We start from the raw sequence: 22500 nt of genomic DNA, 5'->3' as shown, positions 1-22500 counted from the left end.
ACGCGGAGCATTTCTCAGAGCGTTTGCCACTGTTTAATATTGCAGTAGGGCGCTGAGGGGTCGGGGGGCTGTGGGGGGGAGGGGGGGAGGGGTGGGTCTGTGAGGGCAGGATGACAGCTCTTTGACGTGCCACCACCAGCCAAAGTGGTGGAGGAAACCAGGGGGGGCGGGGGGGAATAAATAAATAAACATGCTTTCAAAACGGGGGGGGCGTCATCCCGACGACACACAGCGACTCGTCCATGACCTTTTCTCTGTCGTTTTTTTTTTTTTTTATCAGTGCGGTCCTGACTGACTGACAGGCAGGCCACTGTACCTCATGCCAGCTCTCCTCAAGGCTGCCGAGGGAGGGATAGAGTGGTGAACGCCACCAAGCTAGGGCTTAGTTCAGTTACTTTAATGACTTTACATGAGGTTTACTTTACTCAGGAGGTAGAGCCGGCGTCTAATGATCACAAGGTCGGCGGTTTGAACCCCGGCTGGCCACGTGTCGGTGTGCCCTTACGTAGGGCTTTTAGCCCTTAAGTTACCCCAGGGAGACTGTCCCTGTAATCTCAAAATTGTTACATAATTTAATTGTCCCTGTAGCGTCTGGTAAAAATGGTTTACAAATAAATAAACGTCATGTAAATGCAGTTAGGCTCTACAGTGTTAGAGTGATTGTAGACTTACAGTATACTTCATGTTTTCATACTGTAGATCCCAGTGTAGTTGTTGACGTTCTTGTTGTGTTCTGCCTGCTGTGTTTCTACCACAAGCTGTCTCCTCGCCTTCCTCATTCACCATGAAGACTAACACCCTCAGCACGTCCGTGCCTACTGCCTACTATCCAGGTAAACTACCTCCTAACTCCTACCTCCTAATTCCTACCTCCTAATTCCTACCTCCTATCATCTATTTACCACCTCCTATTTCCTACCTCCTGCCTCCACCTACCCAGGTACACTACCTCCTAACTCCTAACTCCTACCTCCTAACTCCTAACTCCTACCTCCCACCTCCTATCTCCTACCTCCTGCCTCCTACTTCCTACCTCCTACTTCCCACACCTCCTATCTCCTACCTCCTACTTCCTACCTCCTACTTCCCACCTCCTATCTCCTACCTCCTGCCTCCTACTTCCCACACCTCCTATCTCCTACCTCCTGCCTCCTACTTCCTACCTCCTACTTCCCACCTCCTATCTCCTACCCCCTGCCTCCACCTACCCAGGTAAACACCCCTATACCTAAACTCCACCTCCAGATCCCTGAATGAACTATTGTTTGAAGACTGGCCAATCCTAAAGCTGGTCTGAGCTAACTGTGTAATGTAATGTAATGCCTGCAACCTATGATATGTGCTTACGGTATGGTACCTGCTAACAGCGTAATATGATATATTATAATATATAATATATATATACCTGTCTCTGCCTGCAGTTTTAATTGCTCTATAGCTTTTGCACTCCAGCATTATATATTCCCACCCATTTGGAAGATTCCCAAAGTATCCGTTCATTACATATTGTTTGACAGGCAAACTACAGGCTGCAGATTCTGAAGACGGTTATTCATATTGTTGAATATGGGGAATCATGATGTTGTTTTTCTTCCATTTGGGGGGGTTTCCTTTTCGTCTCCTGATAACTAACCGTAACACTACCGTAACCGTGACGACTGTACCCCCCCCCCCCCTACATCTACCCCCCCCTGCTCTGCTGTGTTGTTGCTGCCTCGCCTCGAGGAGAGCGCTCCGTCAACGTATTCACTACTATATTCTCTCTTCTTTAACCTCCCAACCTCTGCTCTCTGGGTTTGTTGCACGGGCAGATCCCTTTGTCCCAACTGCTATCTTAGGTGAGAAAAACCTTCTTCTTTTCTTTCTTCCAATAACATACAAACCTAACTACTACTAGACCAGAGAGTCAGACTGCTAGTATATTATTTTTATTTTTTTTAGGGAAGGATTGAAACATAATAGAGGGGAGAGAGATAGAAAGAGATAGGGGAGAGGGAGTGAGAGAGAGAGAGAGAGAGAGAGAGAAGGGACTTAGAGTGACAGAGAGAGTCCATGATGGGAGTTGGTTTGTTCGTGATGATGGCTTCTTCACATCCATCCTGCCTGCTTCTCTTCTCTATCTCTTGGTTTTTTTGTCAGACGAGGGTTGTTTCTGTTTTCCGTTTTTTTTTTTTTTCGAGCTGAGGTCGGCTTCACTCCATCCCATCCGCATTCCGTCTCGTGCGTGTGACGTCACATTATGTCTCTGACCTCTCATATGCATGGACAGACAATGTGGACCGGATGAGGCGGAGCGACAGAGTGGCGCAGAGAAAACAAACAAACAGACAAACAAACAAACAAACATACAAACAAGCCAAGTCGTTCCCGTTGGTTGCCATTGCAATGATCGCCAGTGTCGCTGCAGACTCACCTACAGTAGTTGCCCCCCTGACAAAACACAGATGATCCTCTATTCATGTATGGAATGATAGGTATATATATATACATATAATATATATATAATATTTATATATATAAGTGTGATCATAAAATGTTTGTGAATGCAAGCTGTAGCTTTACATTAGTTATAGATATATATATTGATATCAGGAAACAATTTCAGTATTTGTACTGCCCCCGTAGGCACCTCCTTTCTTAGCCAGATACTGTTGTTAAAGCCTACAGTTCAATGCCCAATACACATATGTATTTGTCAAAGATAAGACATCTATTTCTGTCAGGGGATGACAGTAAACTGTCTCTTACTGGATACTTAGGGACCTAAACACAACAGAGGACAACAGCAGTTAGGGAAGCATCCCATCAGAGTGAGTATAGCTGCTTACCTCAGGCTTGGGCCTAGTGTTCAACAAGCGCAGACCTCCTCTGAGAGGAGAGGAGTAGCTAGTGCTCCTAACTGGCTCTATCTTCTAGGATTCTTAGGACGTGTCCTTCTCTAGTCTAGACCGATTCGGCATAGTGTCAAATTTTGTCCGGTTGTAAATGAAATTCTCTCAGCGAAACTGTGTTTGGTCTATATATCCTTGTCTTTGTCGGCATTTAAACCACGGAAACGGCCCGTTAGCAGATGACGCAGCCAAATTAACACCACCCCCCAAACCCCAAAGAGTCACAGGCTTAGCTTCTCACTGTGAGGACTCGACGGACTGACGAATTGGTCCTGATTTGAGCAGATCAGGCCTAATGTTGGTGCCTATAGAAACAGCTAGAGAACATTAAAACTGTACAGGTGCTCATGCTAAACTATCTTGTTGCTTATACCCTGTCTCCTTTCTCTTCTCCTCTCTTTCTTCACATTTAACCTGTTATGTACCCTCTAATAAAGTGCCCATTAATGGTAAGTTGCCCAGTCTGCCCTGGTCTTTGGCTGAGGAGGGTGTGTGTGTGTGAGTCTTTGCGGACAGGGGTTCGCCCTGTACAGGGCTAAGGGATTGGGGTCGATTCAGTTTCAACTCTGTCAAACTTTCAGAGGATGAATTCAAATTCGAATTCATGAATTGAAAAAAAACAAATGTGTGGACTTCTCTCAGTTCCATCCCTTGAATTGACTGAATTGAGACTGAACTGGCCCCCCGGGCCTGTCTGGGCTGCCTCTCTCCCCTCTCTGTGTTGCCACGGTCACGCATGCCCATCTCACGCCCCTCACCCCCGTGGAGCCATTAGCTAGCATGGCGCTATGACTCACCTGTGAAACCACCGTGCCTTGTGCGTATGTGGACTATATATGTATATGACATCTTCCACCCACCCCCACACACCACCCCTCTATGTGCTGTTGTCGTTACCCTATTGGACATTGTTGTTGTTGCCACGGTTCCCGCCTCATTTGACTGTGCACCAATCATCAACCACCGCTAGCCTATCATTTTGTGCAACCTCATCCTGCCATTGGTTGAATCCTGTGGATAGAAAGTTTCTATTGAGAGCTTAGCCACCAGCTAGCGTATGAGTACAGAGGGCTGTTGTAGCATCAATAGAAATACTGTCTTCTCTTTCCCCTCATCCTACTGTGCAAATAGATCAATTTTGTGCACCATCGTGTCATCTTTGATTCACATTGTTATGATTAGAAAGTCATTATTTTGTGTTTACCATGTTAAAAATGCTGTACATTAGGTATATAATCTACATGATTTTTTCAAGTAACTTTTTTTCATTTTGTCATGTTTTCTCATTTAGTAACTTCAGATGGTGACCTCGTTTTCATCCCTTGTATTGTCAGAGTCAATCCCTGTGTGTGTACGGGAAGTAGTGTACTACTCCAATCCTAACCTGTGTGTGTTTGTTTGTGTGTGTGTGTGTGTGTGTGTATTTGTGTGTCTCTGTGTCTATGTGTGTGCACGTCTGGTCTGTGTGTGTGTGTGTGTGTGTGTGTGTGTGTATCCGCGTGTGTATCCGCGTGTGTGTGTGCATGTGTGTCCCCTACATGTTTTGGCTGTGTGTGTGTGTGTGTGTATCCGTGTGTGTGTGTGTGTGTGTGTCTTGTTCCACAGACGAGACCCACACCATGACCAGTGACACCAGCAGCCTGGTGCAGTCCCACAGCCACACCTTTAAGAAGCGGGAGGCGGTGGACGTCCCCTACCAGACCGGCCAGCTCCACCCAGCCATCCGCGTGGCCGACCTCCTCCAGCACATCACCCAGATGAAGTGCGCAGAGGGCTACGGCTTTAAGGAGGAGTATGAGGTGAGACACACACACACACACACACACACACACACACACTGCCTGCACGGTCTGCACTCTTCTCTCTCAAACACCTCTCTCACACCCACCCACTGTGTCGTAGAAACTGTCTTTGTATCACACACGTGACACAGACCTCCCCTGTCCCCTCACACACACACACACACACACACACACACACACACCCCTGTCATACATACACACATCTCACACACAGACTGCTCTGTATTTATTTCCTGATTGTCTTTTCTTTCTTTTCTTGGTGCTATATTCATTGCTAGTTAGACACCTGTGCACATACCTGCATATACCCCCCCCACCCCTGCATATGAATGTTTCACTATGTACTTAGTCTACAGCACCAACGCACCATCTCCTGTGTCTACACGTTGGGTGTTGGTGTCACCACTGACCTGGTCTTGTTTTGTATTTGGGCTTCTGCAGTTAGAATTGAACTGGCCCTTAGAGGGTTTCTATGTCGCTACCCAGCAACGCTAACCTGTCCTGGTGGGAAAATGATGAGACCGGTAAATTAGAAAATCCCATAGCAACACACAAGAGGGTTTACTGTATGTACATGACTGACGGCCTGGTGACAGCCTGTGTGTGTGGACAGCTCTCTGTGTGTGTGTGTGTGTGTGTGTGTGTGTGTGTGTGTGTGTGTGTGTGTGTGTGTGTGTGTGTGTGTGTGTGTGCGTGCGTGCGTGTGTGTGCGTGTGTGTGCGTGTGTGTGTGTGTCTGTGTGTGGGGGCATGTGTGTGTGTGTGGGTGGAGGTGGAGGCTGGTGACTTGAACAACAATTGAGGAGGATGGGATAGATGGTTGCAGACCGCACTTGGACGTCAAAGCTTGTTTGCAACATTGTCTCTAAGACAAATTATTTTAGCCTGAAATGTTTATTAAAGAAATGTATAGTCAAATATGATGAGGAATGGAACAATTAAGGAGACAATCTAGAGAATAACAGTGTGGATGAGAGAACATGGATGGAGAGAGGGTTAGAGCTGAACTCTTTAGTGCGAGGGACATTACTGTTGTTTGGGTAGTGGTGGCCTAGTGGATAGTGAGTTGGAATGGTGATCAGAAGGTCATGACTTCAAATCCCACCTGGGAACACCACCACTAGTGTGCCCTTGTGTTAAGGCACTTAGCCCTAAGTTACTCCAGGGAGACTGTCCCTGTAATCTCTAATTGCAAGTAGCTTTGGATAAAAGTGTATACTGTGAAGACAAACACCACAATGTAGATGACATCTGAATATGAAAAAAATATAATATAATATTAATAACAATAATTTTCATTGATGTCAAATAAATAAGAAACACTAGAATGTATCTGTTAAACACTAAATGACCTCTGATGCCATCAAATACAATGTGATTGTGTTGGTGTACTGTATGTGACACTAACTCTACGTACAGTAATGAGGTGATTTGACCAGGCTTCTGACAGTGGCAAGGCAAGGCAAGTGTATTTGTATAGCTCATTTCATTCAAAGTGGTTTACATACAGAATTAAAAAGTATAGCAAGAGGAGGATAGTAAGAAAATAAAAATGACAAGATTAGATATAGAAATGAAATAGATAAACATTGCTCGGGAGATGGAGAGAGGCGCTAATACCCCAGACGACGAAAGAGGAAGAACACAGGACATGGTTTCACTTTATGTCAGGAGAGAGTTGACACTGGTAATGACACTGGTAATGACACTGGTAATGGAGGAGAGCAGTCATCACCCGGGGATAATAGTTCTAGACAGTTATCCGCCTGGTTAGCTGACTGGTTGTTATAATAATTAGTATAAAAACGTAGCTAAATCCATTGAAACTACTTCTATTTGAGCCGATGTGTGTGTGAGCTGTGTGAGTGCATTGTGTGCAGATGCAGTTTTTTATTTTATTTCTATTTTCTTAATAGAAATTAATAATTTATATTATTTAAGAAATAAATCAAGGGAGAACCATCCTCGTCTTCCTCAATGCCTCCACTGGTGTGTGTGTGTGTGTGTGTGTGTGTGTGTGTGTGTGTGTGTGTGTGTGTGTGTGTGCGTGCGTGCGTGCGTGCGTGCGTGCGTGCGTGCGTGCGTGCGTGCGTGCGTGCGTGCGTGCGTGCGTGCGTGCGTGCGTGTGTGTGTGCATGTGTGTTTGTGTGTGCGTGCTGCATCAATCACATTCACACTCGTCACGACAGGCGTACTATTTCTAGCTGGTTATTTACCTGTAATAATGTATTCACTAACTCCCTCCTGCTCTACTTTGCTATGCTCACTACTTAACCATTAGCCAACGCAGGAAATATATTAATATTGAATGTTGCCTCCCAAGGCTGTGCTGGCAGTTTGAGGCTGCCCTCAGGGCAATATTTATAATGGATAAAGAGTTTTAGGGCTTATAGGTAGTAGGGAGCAACATAGTTATACAGCTAGCTGAAGATACAGGGTGCAGAATTATTGATGCCCCCCCCCCTCTCCCCACCCCCACACCCAATCTGAAAGTGTGTCTCTTCACTGTTTTTATCTTGTGTTTGCAACGTTAGACATTAGCATCGTTCTAGTGTGTGTTTTCTTCTCAGTTTTTCTGTCTTCTGCTGTAACTGTCTTTGCTCAATAATGGTCATTTAGGCATGACGAGTCGAGCACTGAACTGATCACTCTTAACCTTAATCTCTCCCCCCCGATCCATGCTTCTTGTAATTCAATACTTAATCTATGGAACAGATTAACGAGGTAAGCGGTCCTTCCTGGTTTGATTGGTAATAATAGATTGTTCTTTAGGTTGTGGCTTGTTGTGGTGTCCACTAGAAACCCTAGATGCAGCTAGAGTAGAACCGTAGCTGTTGGCTAGCAGCTCTTAGCCCTGTAGAAGCCCAGACCTCTAGTCCTGCCTGGAAGCTACCTCCAGGGTTTGGCTCAATTCCATTTCAACTCAGGGGGTAAATGATTCTTTCGAATTCAAGATTAAAGAAGTTGTGTTTTTTTTTTTAATAATAATAATTAAAATAATAATAATAATAATAATAATAATAATAATAAAAACTTGAATTTATAGAGAGCCTTTCAGGGTACCCAATGTCGCTTTACAGAGACACAGGAAAAAAAACTAAAAACAGGTAGGACTTAAGGGCCGTATCCATTCTATTAACTAATTTATGCATTATGTCTGGATTTTCAATTAGGAATTTTCAGGGCTCGAGTTGTGGAATTTCAATTCCTCTCCTGGATTAATACTGAAATGGAATTGACCCATTCAACACCGGTGATACTGTGTCTGTCTGTCTGTCCACCTCCCTAACCACTACACCAGCCTGGACTGGGAGAGGAGGCTCTCCACAGTACAATGTCCAATCTATTTGATCTTCAATGCTCTAACACCGTTTCTCTCCTCAGATCCACTAGATACTAGACTTTGTGGGGTATCTTTAAGCATAACGTTTGCATGACTGGAATGTAAAATATGTTTTTGCACTTCTGACAGAAAAATGTTGCTTTGTCTTCTAGTAAACACAGAACAGGCATTGTGTAAGGTAGAATGTGGCAGGGCTGGTACAGATGAAGCTTTGTCTGCTGTCGAGGTGTGTCTTCAAAGTGTGTCTCTCCCCGTAATCATTGAGAGGCGTTGAGGGTAAATCACCCGGTGTTTGGGAATCAAAGGAGTGAGAAGCAGAACATCAGTAGATCATCACAAGCTGTCTTTGAGCCCCAAGAACAATGGCTTACACTGTTGTTTCTTTTGTTTAGGGTAAGGCTTTTAGATAGAGAGAGAGAGAGAGAGAGAGAGAGAGAGAGAGAGAGAGAGAGAGAGAGAGAGAGAGAGATATGAGGTGTTTGATTTGGTTTATGCCTCTGAGAGAAGACCCAAGCTCTCTGTGTTTCCATGAAAATCACCTGCGTGAGGTTTTGAAAAAGTTTGCAAAAAAGTACACAGGAGTTTGGATTTCATTACTGGTTCTCTACCAATCAGGTTATGGTTTGCTGGCCTTGTGATGGAAAGCCTGGCCAATGGTAAGGGAGTATGATGTGGAGAGGAAGTGCCTAGGGAGAAAGATAAAGCCCTGAGCTGCCTTCTAGCCATCTTACTGATCATCCCCCCTCAGCCTGCTGCAAGGCTGCTGTTGATCTTAATTATTCAATAGTCTACCTTTTCATTAGCAGACATATTTTGGCGATTATTAATCTTATTAATATTTGTCTATTTCGAAATGGGCATGCTCTTGACTTTACCTGTCAGTGCGTACTGTTTTTCCCCCCAAAGAAATACACTTGTGTTTTGCATTGATCCTCACAAAGCAATCACAAGAGGTGCACAGTCAATTATTCTTCAAAACAACAATCCAATCTTACACCTGAACTAATACTACACAAACTGAATATCATTCCAGTAATTTATGAATAATTTAATTCCTGCTAGCATTTGTTCTTTTCTCATTTCTCAATTCCTTTTCCTTTTTTGCTGGCTGACACTCAAAGCTACTTTTTGACAATCAGAAATTCTGTGAAAGCTCCATCCCTGCTGACACGGCTCGCCCCTGAGGCTTGACGTGCGTCTACAGCAGTTAGAACATTCTGTCGTCTCTCTCTCTCTCTCTCTCTCTCTAGCTGTTCCCCTGCAGTGGCCCAGTGTCAACCTGTGCGTCTCATTAGCAGTCTGAGGAGGGGGTGAGCCTAATGAAAGGTGCTCGACACTCCATCACTCCGTCACTCCTCCCCAGGTTCCCCCCTCGAACGCTGCCACGTGTCACTTCCTCTTCTACAGGAAGTGACAGCTGTCCTGAAAGACACCGGGCAGCCATGAACGTTGCATGAGCGTTCGCTTTGAAACGCTAAACTGAGTGGGGGGGGGATGAGAGCACATAAGAGAGAAGGAAAAAAGAGTGAGAGAGAGAGAGAGGAGAAAGCACAGTAGAGAGAGATAGAGAGGTAGAGGCACAGAGGGTGGGAGAGAGAGAGAGAGAGCACAGTAGAAAAAGAGAGACAGAGAGGGATTGAGAACACAGAGAGAAGAAGCTCCCCAGTGTTGTCAACATGTCTTAAACTCCATTTAATGTCTCTCTGTAGCCGGCTCCGAAACATTCGGAGGGAAAAGCAATCTGCATTAAAATACACCTGCCCTTCAAAGTGTCCCTAGCAGTGACGGTTTACGGGGCCGGCGAGGCGGCGTTTTCACTGGTGGGGAAAAGGTCATGTGATAAGGCTCACTTTTGAATGCGAGTCACAGTGATGTGAGCCACAGCTCTCTGACTCAAAGGACAGGCTGTTTCCATATTAACCCTCGGTTCCCCACAACTCAGCCCTCCTCCCTCGGGAGGTAAACGACGTCTACCCGCTCCTCCTGCTCTTGTCAACGGCCCTGTTAGACTAAAGGCCAGTTCGGACCAAAGAGCCGCGATGAGACAAGACCGTCGTTTTAGACCACTTGCAACCGACGTTCTAAAATTGGGCAGTTCAGACCAAAGATTAACACTAGAAGAGCCGTGCCTTTTTACCTACTATAAGAGCGCCTTGTGGACACCCTCTTTACAATGAAAAGCTGCTATTTACACACAACGACCACTAGTTGGCCGCTTGTAAATTAGCCTGCCTCCTACACAGAAAAACTACAAAATAGCTTTATACTAGCTTATCCTGATGTGATTTTGAAAATGATTTAGAAAATGTAAGGATACTGGGTGGTAGAACGCACATATCTAGGAAAAGTCATGACAGGAGGGTCCTGAAATGTGATTGAGTGCAAAGATATTTTTTTTTAAAATGGAATGGCTGTTCTAGTAGATTAAAGATAATTCAGACAATTTTTTGCATTTTTTTTTGTATACACGTGAAAAAAGCATAAACACACTTACTGTACAGTAATGCCAAAGCAAATTCCTATATTGATTGATTGATTGAAAACCTTTATTGTCCCCAATGGGGAAATTTTGTTGTCAAACAGCTCAGTTAGGGCAGAAAACATTCAGTACAGAAAACAGAAAAACATTCAATAAAATACATAAAACAGTGCAGGCTCAATAAGTAAAAAGTTCCAAAAGTTCCATTTCCAGGTCTCCCCCACCCTGCAGGGCCTGGTTGTAGAGTCGGAGTGCAGCTGGAATAAAGGACTGTCCAAATCTTTTTGTACTTTGACGGGGGAGAACAAATCTGTGGCTGAACTTGCTCCTCATCCCTGCCAGCTCGCAGTACATCGGGTGGGAGGGATTGGCCAGCATGATGGCAATAAACATTGCATATGCATAATGGCAATAAACATTATCTGAATCTGAATCTGAATCTGAATCTGAATCTGAGCTTCAATTAGAAATGTTCCAAAAAGGTCTCATCTCGCTCTGCTTGTGTTCCAGTGTCTAGCATAACTCACGGAGCAATGTTATCGACCCCACGCATTCTGCGAGGGTACGAGTAGTGTGGATGTTGCAACACGGGCGGACAGCGGGGAGAGAAAGAGACGCCAGGAGCTCCTTGTCGCAACGGCACGGCCGATGTCATCATCCACTCAGGGAGGGAGAGAGAGAGAAGAGAGAGAGACTGATTAGGGCTTCTTGTCTTCTTTTGTCATTGCGTCATGGAATTAAGAGAGACGGGAAGCCGCAACTTCCTGAGTTTCGAGAGCCCCCACCGCGAGCAATCAGGGCTAATCAGATCAATTGTCTGCGAGATGACTGAGGGATAAGGAGATACAGTTGGGCCAGCTGTGGATAACAATACATCATTATGATCTGTTTCTACAGCACTGACGGTGTGCATAGAGAGGGAGGAAAAGCAGCAGGGGGGGAGCTGGCACAGGCGTTAGCGTGCGCGCAGCAGCAGCAGCCCTTCAGAACTGCTGGCGAAAACCCGCCACTGCCGCTACCGCGCTGACGTTTATTTTCATAATTAGTCCTAATTGTGTGCCGCGGCAAGATCAGAATGGCAAACTCAAACATACAGCCATGGATTATTCATGATGGGCAGAGCGGAGAGAGAGGGCTTTTTGATTAGGCGGCTGGTGGCGGCATGTAGTGTGTGTGTGTGTGTGTGTGTGTGTGTGTGTGTGTGTGTGTGTGTGTGTGTGTGTGTGTGTGTGTGTGTGTGTGTGTGTGTGTGTGCGTGCATGCTTGCGCGTGTGTGTGTGTGTGTGTGTGAGAGAGGGACAGAGAGAAAGAGAAAGAAAGAGAGAGAAAGAGAAATAGTTTATTTTTTTGTGTTTTAGCACTTTGTTTAATCTTATTTAATGTTACCTTTTTCTGAAATACTAGTCTTCTGCGGTGTGTATGCTGCTGGGGTAATGTCGGATGGGTGCTCTGGGCGGGGTGGAGGGGTAGGGGGGTAGGGGGGGGGGGACAGAGGTGATATTGGGCTGCTGCAAATCCTGGACTAATGGGCAGCCTTGTCTGACATCGTTCCCAGAAGGCCATTCCCCCCCAGCCCTTTCATGTCTGATAATGATGTGGATTTGATATTCTATATACTCTTAATAACGTGTCCCCGTGTGTTTGACTGCGGCTGAACTCAGCTGTCATTTATAAAGCTGACCCCCCCCCCGTCACCCGCAGACCTGTCATGTCCTTCTGCTTAACCGCAATGTAAGTCGCTTTGGATAAAAGCGGCAGCTAAATGGCATATATATACAGTACCGGTCAAAAGTTTGGACACACTTCCCCATTCAAATTGAATGGGAAAGTGTGTCCAAACTTTTGACTGGTAACTGTATATATATTATTTTAACTGGTCCCTCTGTTTGCCTCTGACCGATGCTCTCTGGCCTAGATGCCTGTTATGTTTAACGGTGTCTTTCTTGAACGCTCTCTCTGTTTTCTTCGTCTTATCTTCACAGAGTTTTTTCGAAGGTCAGTCTGCTCCCTGGGACTCGGCGAAGAAGGACGAGAACAGGATGAAGAACCGATATGGAAACATCATCGCATGTAAGGAGACACACACGGCGTAACAACACATACACAGTCACACACACACACACACACACACACACACACACAGAATAAGACACACATACAAACACACACACACAAGCCAAACTATTAATATGGCGATTATGATAATGAATGGTAACATTGGAACAGTTTGAGGCCAGGGTTGGAGACACGGTGGCCCGAGGAGACACGTTTGTCACAGATAATCATTCAACACGTTGCTGCTCACCCATTGGCCCTCTTTCTCGTACCCCCCCCCCCCCCCCCCCTCCCCACTCCCCACCCCACCCCCCCAAGAAACACTCTCACCCCCCCCTAGCCACCCCAGGACATGAGATGACCGCCCCCGTCATTTCTACTACCACAAACTTCCCTTCAAATGACCATGTGACCAATCACAGTCCGGTATTCAGGGTGACAGCCAATGGGCTGCAGGGAACATTAGGCCTGGGAGGGGTTTTTCCTGCCAGTGAGGTTTAGCTTTAATGATGACACTGGTGACACAGTTACCTTAACCTCAGTGGTCAGTATGTCACCCTGTCCCTCTTCTTTCTCTGTGTGGTAAAGCAAGCCTGTTTTCTCTACTTTTCTCATTACTGTGCACTACATCACGTTTTGTCATTACTATGCAGGGTTGTATTTGCTCATTGGTATGTAGTTTTGTGTTCTCTCTCTCTCTCTCTCTCTCTCTCTCTCTCTCTCTCTCTCTCTCTCTCTTTCTCTCGTCTGTCTCTGTCTGTATCTCTATGTCTCTGTCTCTACGTATCTGCCTCTCTCTCTCTCTCTTTCCTTCCCTTCTCTCTCTATCTCTCTTTCCCTTCTCTCTCTCTCTCTCTCTCTCTCTCTCTCTCTCTCTCTTTCTCTCGTCTGTCTCTGTCTGTATCTCTATGTCTCTGTCTCTATGTCTCTATGTATCTGCCTCTCTCTCTCTCTTTCCTTCCCTTCTCTCTCTATCTCTCTTTCCCTTCTCTCTCTCTCTCTGTCTCTCTCTCTCTCTCTCTCTCTCTCTCTGTCTCTCTCTCTCTCTCTCTCTCTCTCTCTCTCTCTCTGTGTCTCTCTCTCTCATTAACATGTAGTAAAGTGTGGTTGTTGTTGTTGTTGTGCCTCTCTGCAGATGACCACTCCCGTGTCAGACTGCAGGCCTTGGAGGGGGAGCAGAGCTCCGACTACATTAATGCAAATTACGTTGATGTAAGTACAACACCAGCCAAGGCTTAGACAGAAAGGTCAACCAGCGTGTGTGTGAGTGTGAGTGTGTGTGTGTGTGTGTGTGTGCGTGTGTGTTTCTGTGTGTGGTTCTGTGGTGTGTGTGTATGTATCTCAGGCATAATGAGATGATGAGCAGGTTACAGCTTAAATCCTCACAGCCCCCCCCTCTCTCTCTCTCTCTCTCCCCCTCTCTACCTGTGAGGGGTAACAGAGGGAGCATCATTGATCTAGACGACGTGTCAGCAGATTTGTCTTTGATTTCCCCCAGACGTAAACAGAACACACAGTTTGGGACACGGACTCTCAAACGTAAACAAACAGAGTTTCAGTATGCACACACTCACGAACACACACCAACACCCCCCCCCCCCCCCGCCCCCCCCACACACACACACACACACACACACACACACACACACACATACACACACACATACACACACACATGCCAGCCCTGCCATACAATATCGCTCCCCCCCTGCCACTATCTCACTGGCTGTGTGAAACAGAGTAAATACTTGTGACACTCTAGTGACTGTGTCATGTCGCCCGAAACAACACGCTGCTGTGTAAACTCTGATGATGTGCATCTGTGTGATGGCCGTGCAGGGGAGGAGAAGATCTGAAATGGCGCTGACAGGATTCAACACCTTGAGATGCGTCACATAGATGAAAACACTATGAACTAAAATATGATTGTTGATGTCATAGACACCGAATCTTTGATATTTAAGCAATATCACACGAGAGGGAGTGCTGTTATACGGAATATCAGCACGGCTGTGATTCGGTCGTAGGTACGAGGCCGCAGGCCGAGCACCTGAAGATATTCAGTATAACAGCACGACCTCGAGTGTGATATTGCTTTTATACAACAGTTCTACAGCGCAATGTATTAGTTAACAGTAATGAGTGACAACAGATTACGATTTGTTTGTTTATTTAATCATTTATTTTGGCAAATAATTTGGAAAAAATTGTTCCGCAACTGGACTGTTGCCTAGTAACCTGAACACAAACATCTGCAGGCTAGCTACTTTGTATTAACGGTCATTTCGGAGTGATACATACAGTCCCAGTGCTGTTATACTGTATATCAGCACTCATGGAATGCCTCTTGTCCAATCAAATTACTTGGTCGGAACTAACTAAATTCCTATAATAGCAACCTATGGCAGACATGGAATGTAGTGTATATAACTGTTGTATTTCCTGAATAAGGTGTGCCTTCCTACAATAGAATGACATATCCCAAGTTTGAGTCATTTTCAAATAATAACACCACCTACACCAATTGAAATGCTTATAGCTTCAAAAGTATTTGAAGTATCAAACAGTTATATTCAGTAACTGAATCAGCCACCTCTGGCCATCGTGGCGAAATTCAGTTAGAAGTTCCAAAGAATAACGTCCCTAATGATGATATAACTCCTCGAAATGGACTCGAAGTGTCGGACATTAGCTGTTGTGTTTCTGCATGCGTGCAAAATTGGAAGAGGCAGCTACCAGAGACAGAAAGGCACTAACGCCCCTGGCACTAACAACAACATGTTTATATGCAAACCGAGTATTGGGTAGGACTCTCCATCTTCGAAAAACTCGACCAAAACAGTAGTTTGTAAATTAAACATTTCTTTCAAGGGGATCTCATTCCCCGATGGCTACTGATTAAACATCATCATTAAAACCATTCGGAGCCATTTTCGAAGGCTTGAATGTTACCTACGGGACCTTTAAGAGCAGTAGCATCTTAAATCTATGGTAGGTTTGTACACAACTACACATTAAAATGGTTTATTTACGAAATACACCGGTTATAAACACTATTCCATTTCTACCATCGCATCCTACCTGTGGTGCCAGCTCAGCCGTCTTATACTCTACTATTCTACTCTCTCTATGGGACACACTTCAACTGAAAATAACACTTTGGGAAGAAAACGTTTTTGTTTTTTAAAAGTCCCCCCAACCCCCCAAAGTGAGTCTGTGTCACGTGCTGGGGTCCACCTCTGGACGCGCTCCCTCAGATGGCTGGCGAGGTCGTTTCCAGGGTGACCGCGGGTCGTAACGGAGAAGCCCACCTCGTTGTTTACCCTTTGTTCTATCTCTGTTGACAGAGTCAATGTTATTCTCCCTTCCCATCAGCCACCTGGCGCTACGCCACCACCACACCGACCACCACCCTGCATTTTTATTATCGTTTCGCTCCTGTGGTCCCGCCTCTCCGCCCTCTCCTCCCTCTCTCAGCTCCTCTTCCCTCTCCTCCTTTGCTCTGCACATCCCACCTCTCCACGTCCTCCTTCTCCTCCTCTCCCTTCTTCCTCCAGCCTCTCCTTGACTTCCTTCCTCTCCCCCCCCTCAGCCACCTACCCTCCCTATTCCCTCTCCCTTTATCTACCCCCTACCTTGCCTCTCCCTCGCTCTCCTCCCTATTCCCTCTCCCTTCTCTCCACCCTACCTGGCCTCTCCCTCGCTCTCCTCCCTACCCCCCCCTCTCTCTCTCCTCCCAACCCCGCCCCTCCCGCCCCTTTCCCCTCTATCTCCTCCCTACCTCCCCCCCCATCCCTCTCTCCCCATCTCCATCGCATCACTTGTCATTTTCAGACTCCACACTCCTCTTCAAAGGCAAGGTGTTAATTCACCACTCAGTTGGAAACCTAGCTCTTAAATGAAAGGCTTTCAATTATTTACACACTCCCACCTCTTGCTGCCGGAGACAATATGTTCCGGTGTTCTTAAATTGATCAAAGATAATTATGAAAGCAGTTGTTGTTGTCAGATAGATATATCTACATGTTAAGGAGCTCTGCTCGGAGATGGAACAGTTTAATCGCCGCTGTCTGTCTTTGTTCCGCTGTGTTCTTGTTCTCGCTACAGCCATGGGAGCTGATGCTACACAGACCTGTATTTGCATACATAAAAGGCTTGTTACACAGTGACATGCCTGAGTTTTGGTTTGGCTTGATTAGAGGGAAATGATGTTGAATAAGACCCATTATGTTGAGTCTGCCTCTCCATCTCCATGGATATGTATTAGCATTTCAAATGAATTTACTTTTTTTCATAATAAGCATTTCCTTCAATTCATGAAAACACAAAAGATCATTTCAGAGGCGAGGGGGGCGGGGGGCAGGGCGGTGGCGGCTCTTGCATGTGTGTTCGTCGCATTACCAAAAACATTCATTACAGTTGGGTTGAGGAATTTACTCTTTTCATAAGCATCTCGTTCAATTCATGAAAACATAAAACCTGCATGTGTTTGTTGCATTAGCATTCCGTCGATAGTCTTGTAGCTATGTGGGTTGTATCACTAATTATAGTTCGATCTCAGAGGACTCATGGTGAAGGAAGTAACCATAACAACACATATATGGACATCTACATTCGCTAGCTACCGCCTCCTTAACCTCTTCACATGTCCACAACCAACCCCTAGCTTGTAGCTCGTCACCTAGCAGTCTGTACAGATAGTACAGTACATGAACCCTAACCCTGATAGTAATCTGTACACTATCCCCAACCCTAATAATAATGTATGTACATAAAGTAGTTTGTACAATAGCCCTAATCCTAATAGTAATCTGTACACACGTATGCAAGAGTTGGACGTTACATGTAGAATGAGAGCATCAACTATTCTGGTGGTCTTCCTTCTTCTAGCATTATGACTGCCAATAGCCCCTGGTTCTAGCATATCTTTTTTTTTTCTTATGATGACTGATGGATAGATGATTCACTTAATTAGACAAATGTATTTGTTGTAAGTCTCTTTGGATAAAGGCGTCTGATAAATCCCAGAACTGTAAATGCAAATGTTGACAGGCCTGATTACAGACTCATTAACAACCTGAGTGCTTCCCCAATGCCCACAGAGAGCTAGCCAATCAGATCAGAGTATAGGCGAGAAAGTTTCTTTCCCGTGTCTGGCTTTTTATCCCCAGTTTGGAAACGTTAATTACAGTTGGGTTGAATTAAACATGTCGGCGATAAGAGAGGAGGACCAGATGAAGAGGACAATGAAGCAGAGTCCGTACGGAGGAAAACAATGCTCTTCTTCTCTCCTCAGAGCTTTCGCTACCATCCAATATGGCTGACAAACCAAATCTGAAGGAATTAGTGGAATACCTCTGAGATTGTGCCTTTTCTGTTAGATAACTGTGTGTGTGTGTGTGTGTGTGTGTGTGTGTGTGTGTGTGTGTGTGCACGCGAGTTTGTGTGTGTATGCGCGCGAGTGTGTGCGTGCGTGCGTGTTTACAATACTGAATGATATGTACAACCTGCATGCTGTGTTGTCAGTGAAAGATATCTTCGTTGTACTTCAATGAACTGACTGAAAGAATAGACAGAGAAGAGAAGCAGTCGATTTTAGTTTTCTAGAACAGTTGTAGTTCAGACACTTGTCCAGCATTCATGGGTTTTGTACCTCTTTTGAAGCTAATATTGTATTCACTGGAAACAGAATTTGATTTTTCAGAAGAATGAAAGTTGTTTGCTAAGACCAAATTGCTTCTTTTGAAATTGGTTTGCACTCTTCAAGCTTCTTGTTGTTTACGCAAGTAAACAACTATGCCTTCATATTGTACATGACAATTCACAGCAATGTATTCATCTTTCTGTCTCTCTTATATTTCAGGGTTACCACAGACCCAATCACTATATCGCTACTCAAGGTAAGAACACACACACACACACCACACACACACACACAGACACACACATACACACACACACAGACAGAAACACACACACACACACACATACACACACAGACAGAAACACACAGAAACATACACACACAAAGCCAAAACATGTTATGTCCAAAATACCTGTACAAAACTTTCTTAGATTAGATTTACAGTAAAAATGGCAGTTACAACAGTAACACAAACACACATACACACACACACACACACGCACGCACGCACACACACACACACACACACACACACACACACACACACACACACACACACACACACACACACACACACACACACACACACACACACTGTCTTTCCAAACAATGACTTGTTAGTAAGAGGGGGATGAAAGAGATGGTTGGGGTTGGAGAGGGGAGGGGGGGGGGGGGTTATGGTTAGGGAGGGAGGAGGAGGGGGGGTTCAGTAATGAATAAATGGATTAGAGCGTGTGTGTACTGGCGTGTTGCGTTGCTGAGTTAATCCATTGGACAGACAGCTGTGTGAGAAACCTTCCCCCAGAATCCCCTGGGGTCAACTCTGATTGGCCCTTAATTGTTGTGAGATTCCTGGAGCCTCCCTATCAGGCCACTGAGCGCAGAGGTAATCCTGCACACTCACTGTGGTGTGTGTGTGTGTGTGTGTGTGTGTGTGTGTGTGTGCAGTGTGTGTGTGTGTGTGTGTGTGTGCAGTGTGTGTGTGTGTGTGTGCGGTGTGTGCAGTGTGTGTGTGTGTGTGTGTGTGTGTGTGTGCGGTGTGTGCAGTGTGTGTGTGTGTGTGTGTGTGTGTGTGTGTGTGTGCATGCTCGTGTGTGCGTGTACCGTGTGCGTGCATGCGTGTGTGTGTGTGTGTGTGTGTGTGTGTGTGTGTGTGCGGTGTGTGCAGTGTGTGTGTGTGTGTGTGTGTGTGTGTGCATGCTCGTGTGTGCGTGTACCGTGTGCGTGCATGTGTGTGTGTGTGTGTCTCAGAGATGTTACTCCAAGCCACAGGGGGCTGAGGTAATTCTACCAGCACTCAGAAAGGAGTGGGCTGCAATCAGACCTGAATAGACAGGCGGTCTGCTGTAGTGGCTCTGCATAAAGACCTGCTCACTGGAGCGCTGCCTGCCTGGCCCCGACTCCTCACAGCCCAGCCTCCATACACACCACCTGCTCTGGGGACTCACCATAGCACGAGGTGGGCCTAGTCATACTCTTGCTAGACATAGTCATTAGATGGACAGATAGACAGACAGACAGACAGACACACAGACACACACACAGACACACACACAGATAGACACACAGACCGACACACCGACCGGCCGACCGATAGCTTACAATTGAATAACACGCTAAAATAAAAAAATAAAAAATAGATCCAGGCAAGGAAGGTTCTCCTGTCGCTGGGTGATCTGTGTGAACTGGGTGATCTGTGTGTCCTCCTCTCTTCACGGCAGAGGCACCGTTGAGCAGGGGAACCTACACTTCTACTTGTCAATTATACAATTCGACTCCGACCGCCAACTGTTTGATTGTTCCGAATGACCTGCGTTCTATTGTCTGACAGGTGGGAAGGCAGACTGAAGGGAACAGCACAGCGGCAGTCAGGGCCACGTCTCTCTGCCTCTCTGCCTCTCTGCTTTCTTTATTGTGCCGTTTTTTTGTTTTGCAATTAGAGGGCAACTTTCAAAGAAACCCCACTTTTTGCAGCTGAGAGATAAGAAAACATGATTTGCCAGCTCTGTAGCCGAGATCAAAGACATTTGGCTTCAGGCCAATCGGCTGGCTGGGCTGTCAGTCATCAACATTGACGCTCAGACACAGTGACTGATCATTGCATCCCTTCCTACACGCACGCACGCACACACACACACGCACACACACACACACACACACATTCTCTCTTCCTCACACACACTCTTCCTCTTACACACATAGAGACACTCACAGACACACACATACTCTCATTCCTCATACACATGCACAGACACACACTTACATACATATCCTACTCTCTGCTGTCACACAGTTCTGCCATACCCTGTAATATTCTCCCTTTAACACCGTCAATATCTTATCCCTAAGCTGAGCCTTTTACTATGGGTAGTACATTCGTAAATTCACTCTTTAGCGCCAGAGCACACACTGGGTTCAACGTCATAAAGGGACCAAGTCATTTGATTGGACAAAAGGCATTCCATGAGTGCTGATCAGATTTCCAGAGCGACTTTACGTACGCACCCTATATCTGCACATTTATACCGCCTCTGTCACTTCCCCCCCCAACAACCCCCCCAACACAACACCTCCTCCTGAGACTCCCCTGAGTCCTACCTGCCTGCTGTTAGCACGGTGTCAATACTGATGACTGTTTTGGGTTGGCGAGCGTCTCGCAGTGTGTGTAATGAGTGAGACAGAGAGCAGGGGTGAGGTAGAGGAGGAGGTGGTGGTGGTGTGGGGGGGGGGGGGGGGGGGGGTGCATAGGGGATCGAGGGGGGGTGGCTGGGGGGACTCCTTGAGTTCAAAAGAGGAAGCGTTGTGAGATCAAGCCTGTACTCATCGTGTGTATGCATAGTACAGCTTTTATCATCTGCATATCATCATCGCTCTTCCTCCGAAAACACATTCTTCTCTAAGGGTGGAGAGGGGATTCGTACACGCAAACGCGCGCATGCATGCACACACACACACACACACACACACACACACACACACACACACACACACACACGCCCGCCCGCCCCGTGTTCCAGGGGGAACAGCCATGAATACCATAAGAGCAGATTGCAGAGGTAATGAGGAAACGGCTCACTGGCACTGGATTTTCAAAACCTTTAAAAGCACACAAGTGGTTGGTAATGGGGCTGTTTGTGTGAGCATGAATATGGAAAGTCTGCAGAGATGTGTGTGTGTGTGTGTGTGTGTGTGTGTGTGTGTGTGTACCTATAGGATGCAATTTGCTACAGCTCTCGAGGACACACATGGATTTGCATGAGCTAATTAGCTCGTCAAAAGTAATTTTGGATTTTGCCAGTTGATTAAAAACAATGCTAATTTGAATTAATTAAATGAGTAATTCTAATTCCTTCCAGGGCTTTAGTATTGCTCGGTGCAATCTTGAATGCAGCTTAAAGTGTGTAGGATGAGTGTGTGTGTGTGTGTGTGTGTGTGTGTGTGTGTGTGTGTGTGTGTGTGTGTGTGTGTGTGTGTGTGTGTGTGTACAGAGATTACTGTCCCCTTGCCTACCCCAAGCTCCCTGTCACTCGGTTTAGGTGTGTGTGTGTGTGTGTGTGTGTGTGTGGGTGTGTGTGTGTGTGGGTGGGTGGGTGGGTGCGTGTGCCTGTCTGCCTGCGTGCGTGCGAGCGGATCTGTGTGTGTGTATGTGTGTATGTGTGTGTGTGTGTGTGGACTAAGATCGGGGCATTAGCTGATTACCATGTCAACATTGCTCAGGATGCACAGACACACACAGCCCATGGAGAGTTTTTATAAAGTTCAAATGAAACAAGGTGCAAACCGGCTGGACCTCTGGGCTGTTTGTGCTGAGACACGGGCAGGCGTACACAATTAAACCAGGGAGAAAAAACCTGGGAGACCAGGACATGGTGGGAATTAATCATTATGACCATGGCTCAGATCCTTCACACTCTTCCTCACACACACACGCACACACACACTCATACTCACGCACACCACACCACACACACCCCATTACACCACACACACAAACCACACCACACCACACACACACATACACACACACACACACACTCTTCCTCACGCTCTCTCTCTCTCTCTGTCCTCAGGCCCGATGCAGGAGACAGTGTATGACTTCTGGAGGATGGTGTGGCAGGAGAACACGGCAACCATCGTCATGGTGACCAACCTGGTGGAAGTGGGCAGGGTGAGGAACATGGACCACGGACCTTCCGACTCATTCATTAATTTCATTTCATCTCTCTCTCTCTCTCTCTCTCTCTCTCTCTCTCTCTCTCTCTCTCTCTCTCTCTCTCTCTCTCTCTC

The 22500-nt window shown here is 46.1% G+C and overlaps 1 protein-coding gene across 1 annotated transcript in view; it reads left to right on the top strand.

The window, feature by feature from the left end:
- The window catches only part of LOC308169755 (receptor-type tyrosine-protein phosphatase mu-like), a gene marked incomplete at both ends in the record, with an annotated part of 191607 nt that overhangs the window by 154388 nt on the left and 14719 nt on the right, over positions 1-22500 (top strand). Inside the window, 6 exon segments of the mRNA XM_080544493.1 lie at positions 759-833; positions 4497-4690; positions 12497-12584; positions 13705-13781; positions 18433-18469; positions 22284-22381. Coding sequence (XP_080400619.1) covers positions 759-833; positions 4497-4690; positions 12497-12584; positions 13705-13781; positions 18433-18469; positions 22284-22381 — 569 coding nt within the window.

The sequence above is a fragment of the Nansenia antarctica genome (genome assembly GCF_963989245.1).
Source record: "Nansenia antarctica genome assembly, chromosome: 13".
In the NCBI taxonomy this organism is placed as follows: domain Eukaryota; kingdom Metazoa; phylum Chordata; class Actinopteri; order Argentiniformes; family Microstomatidae; genus Nansenia; species Nansenia antarctica.
The sequence above is the reverse complement of the archived record's forward strand: the minus strand, read 5'-3'. Positions and strand labels throughout refer to the sequence as shown.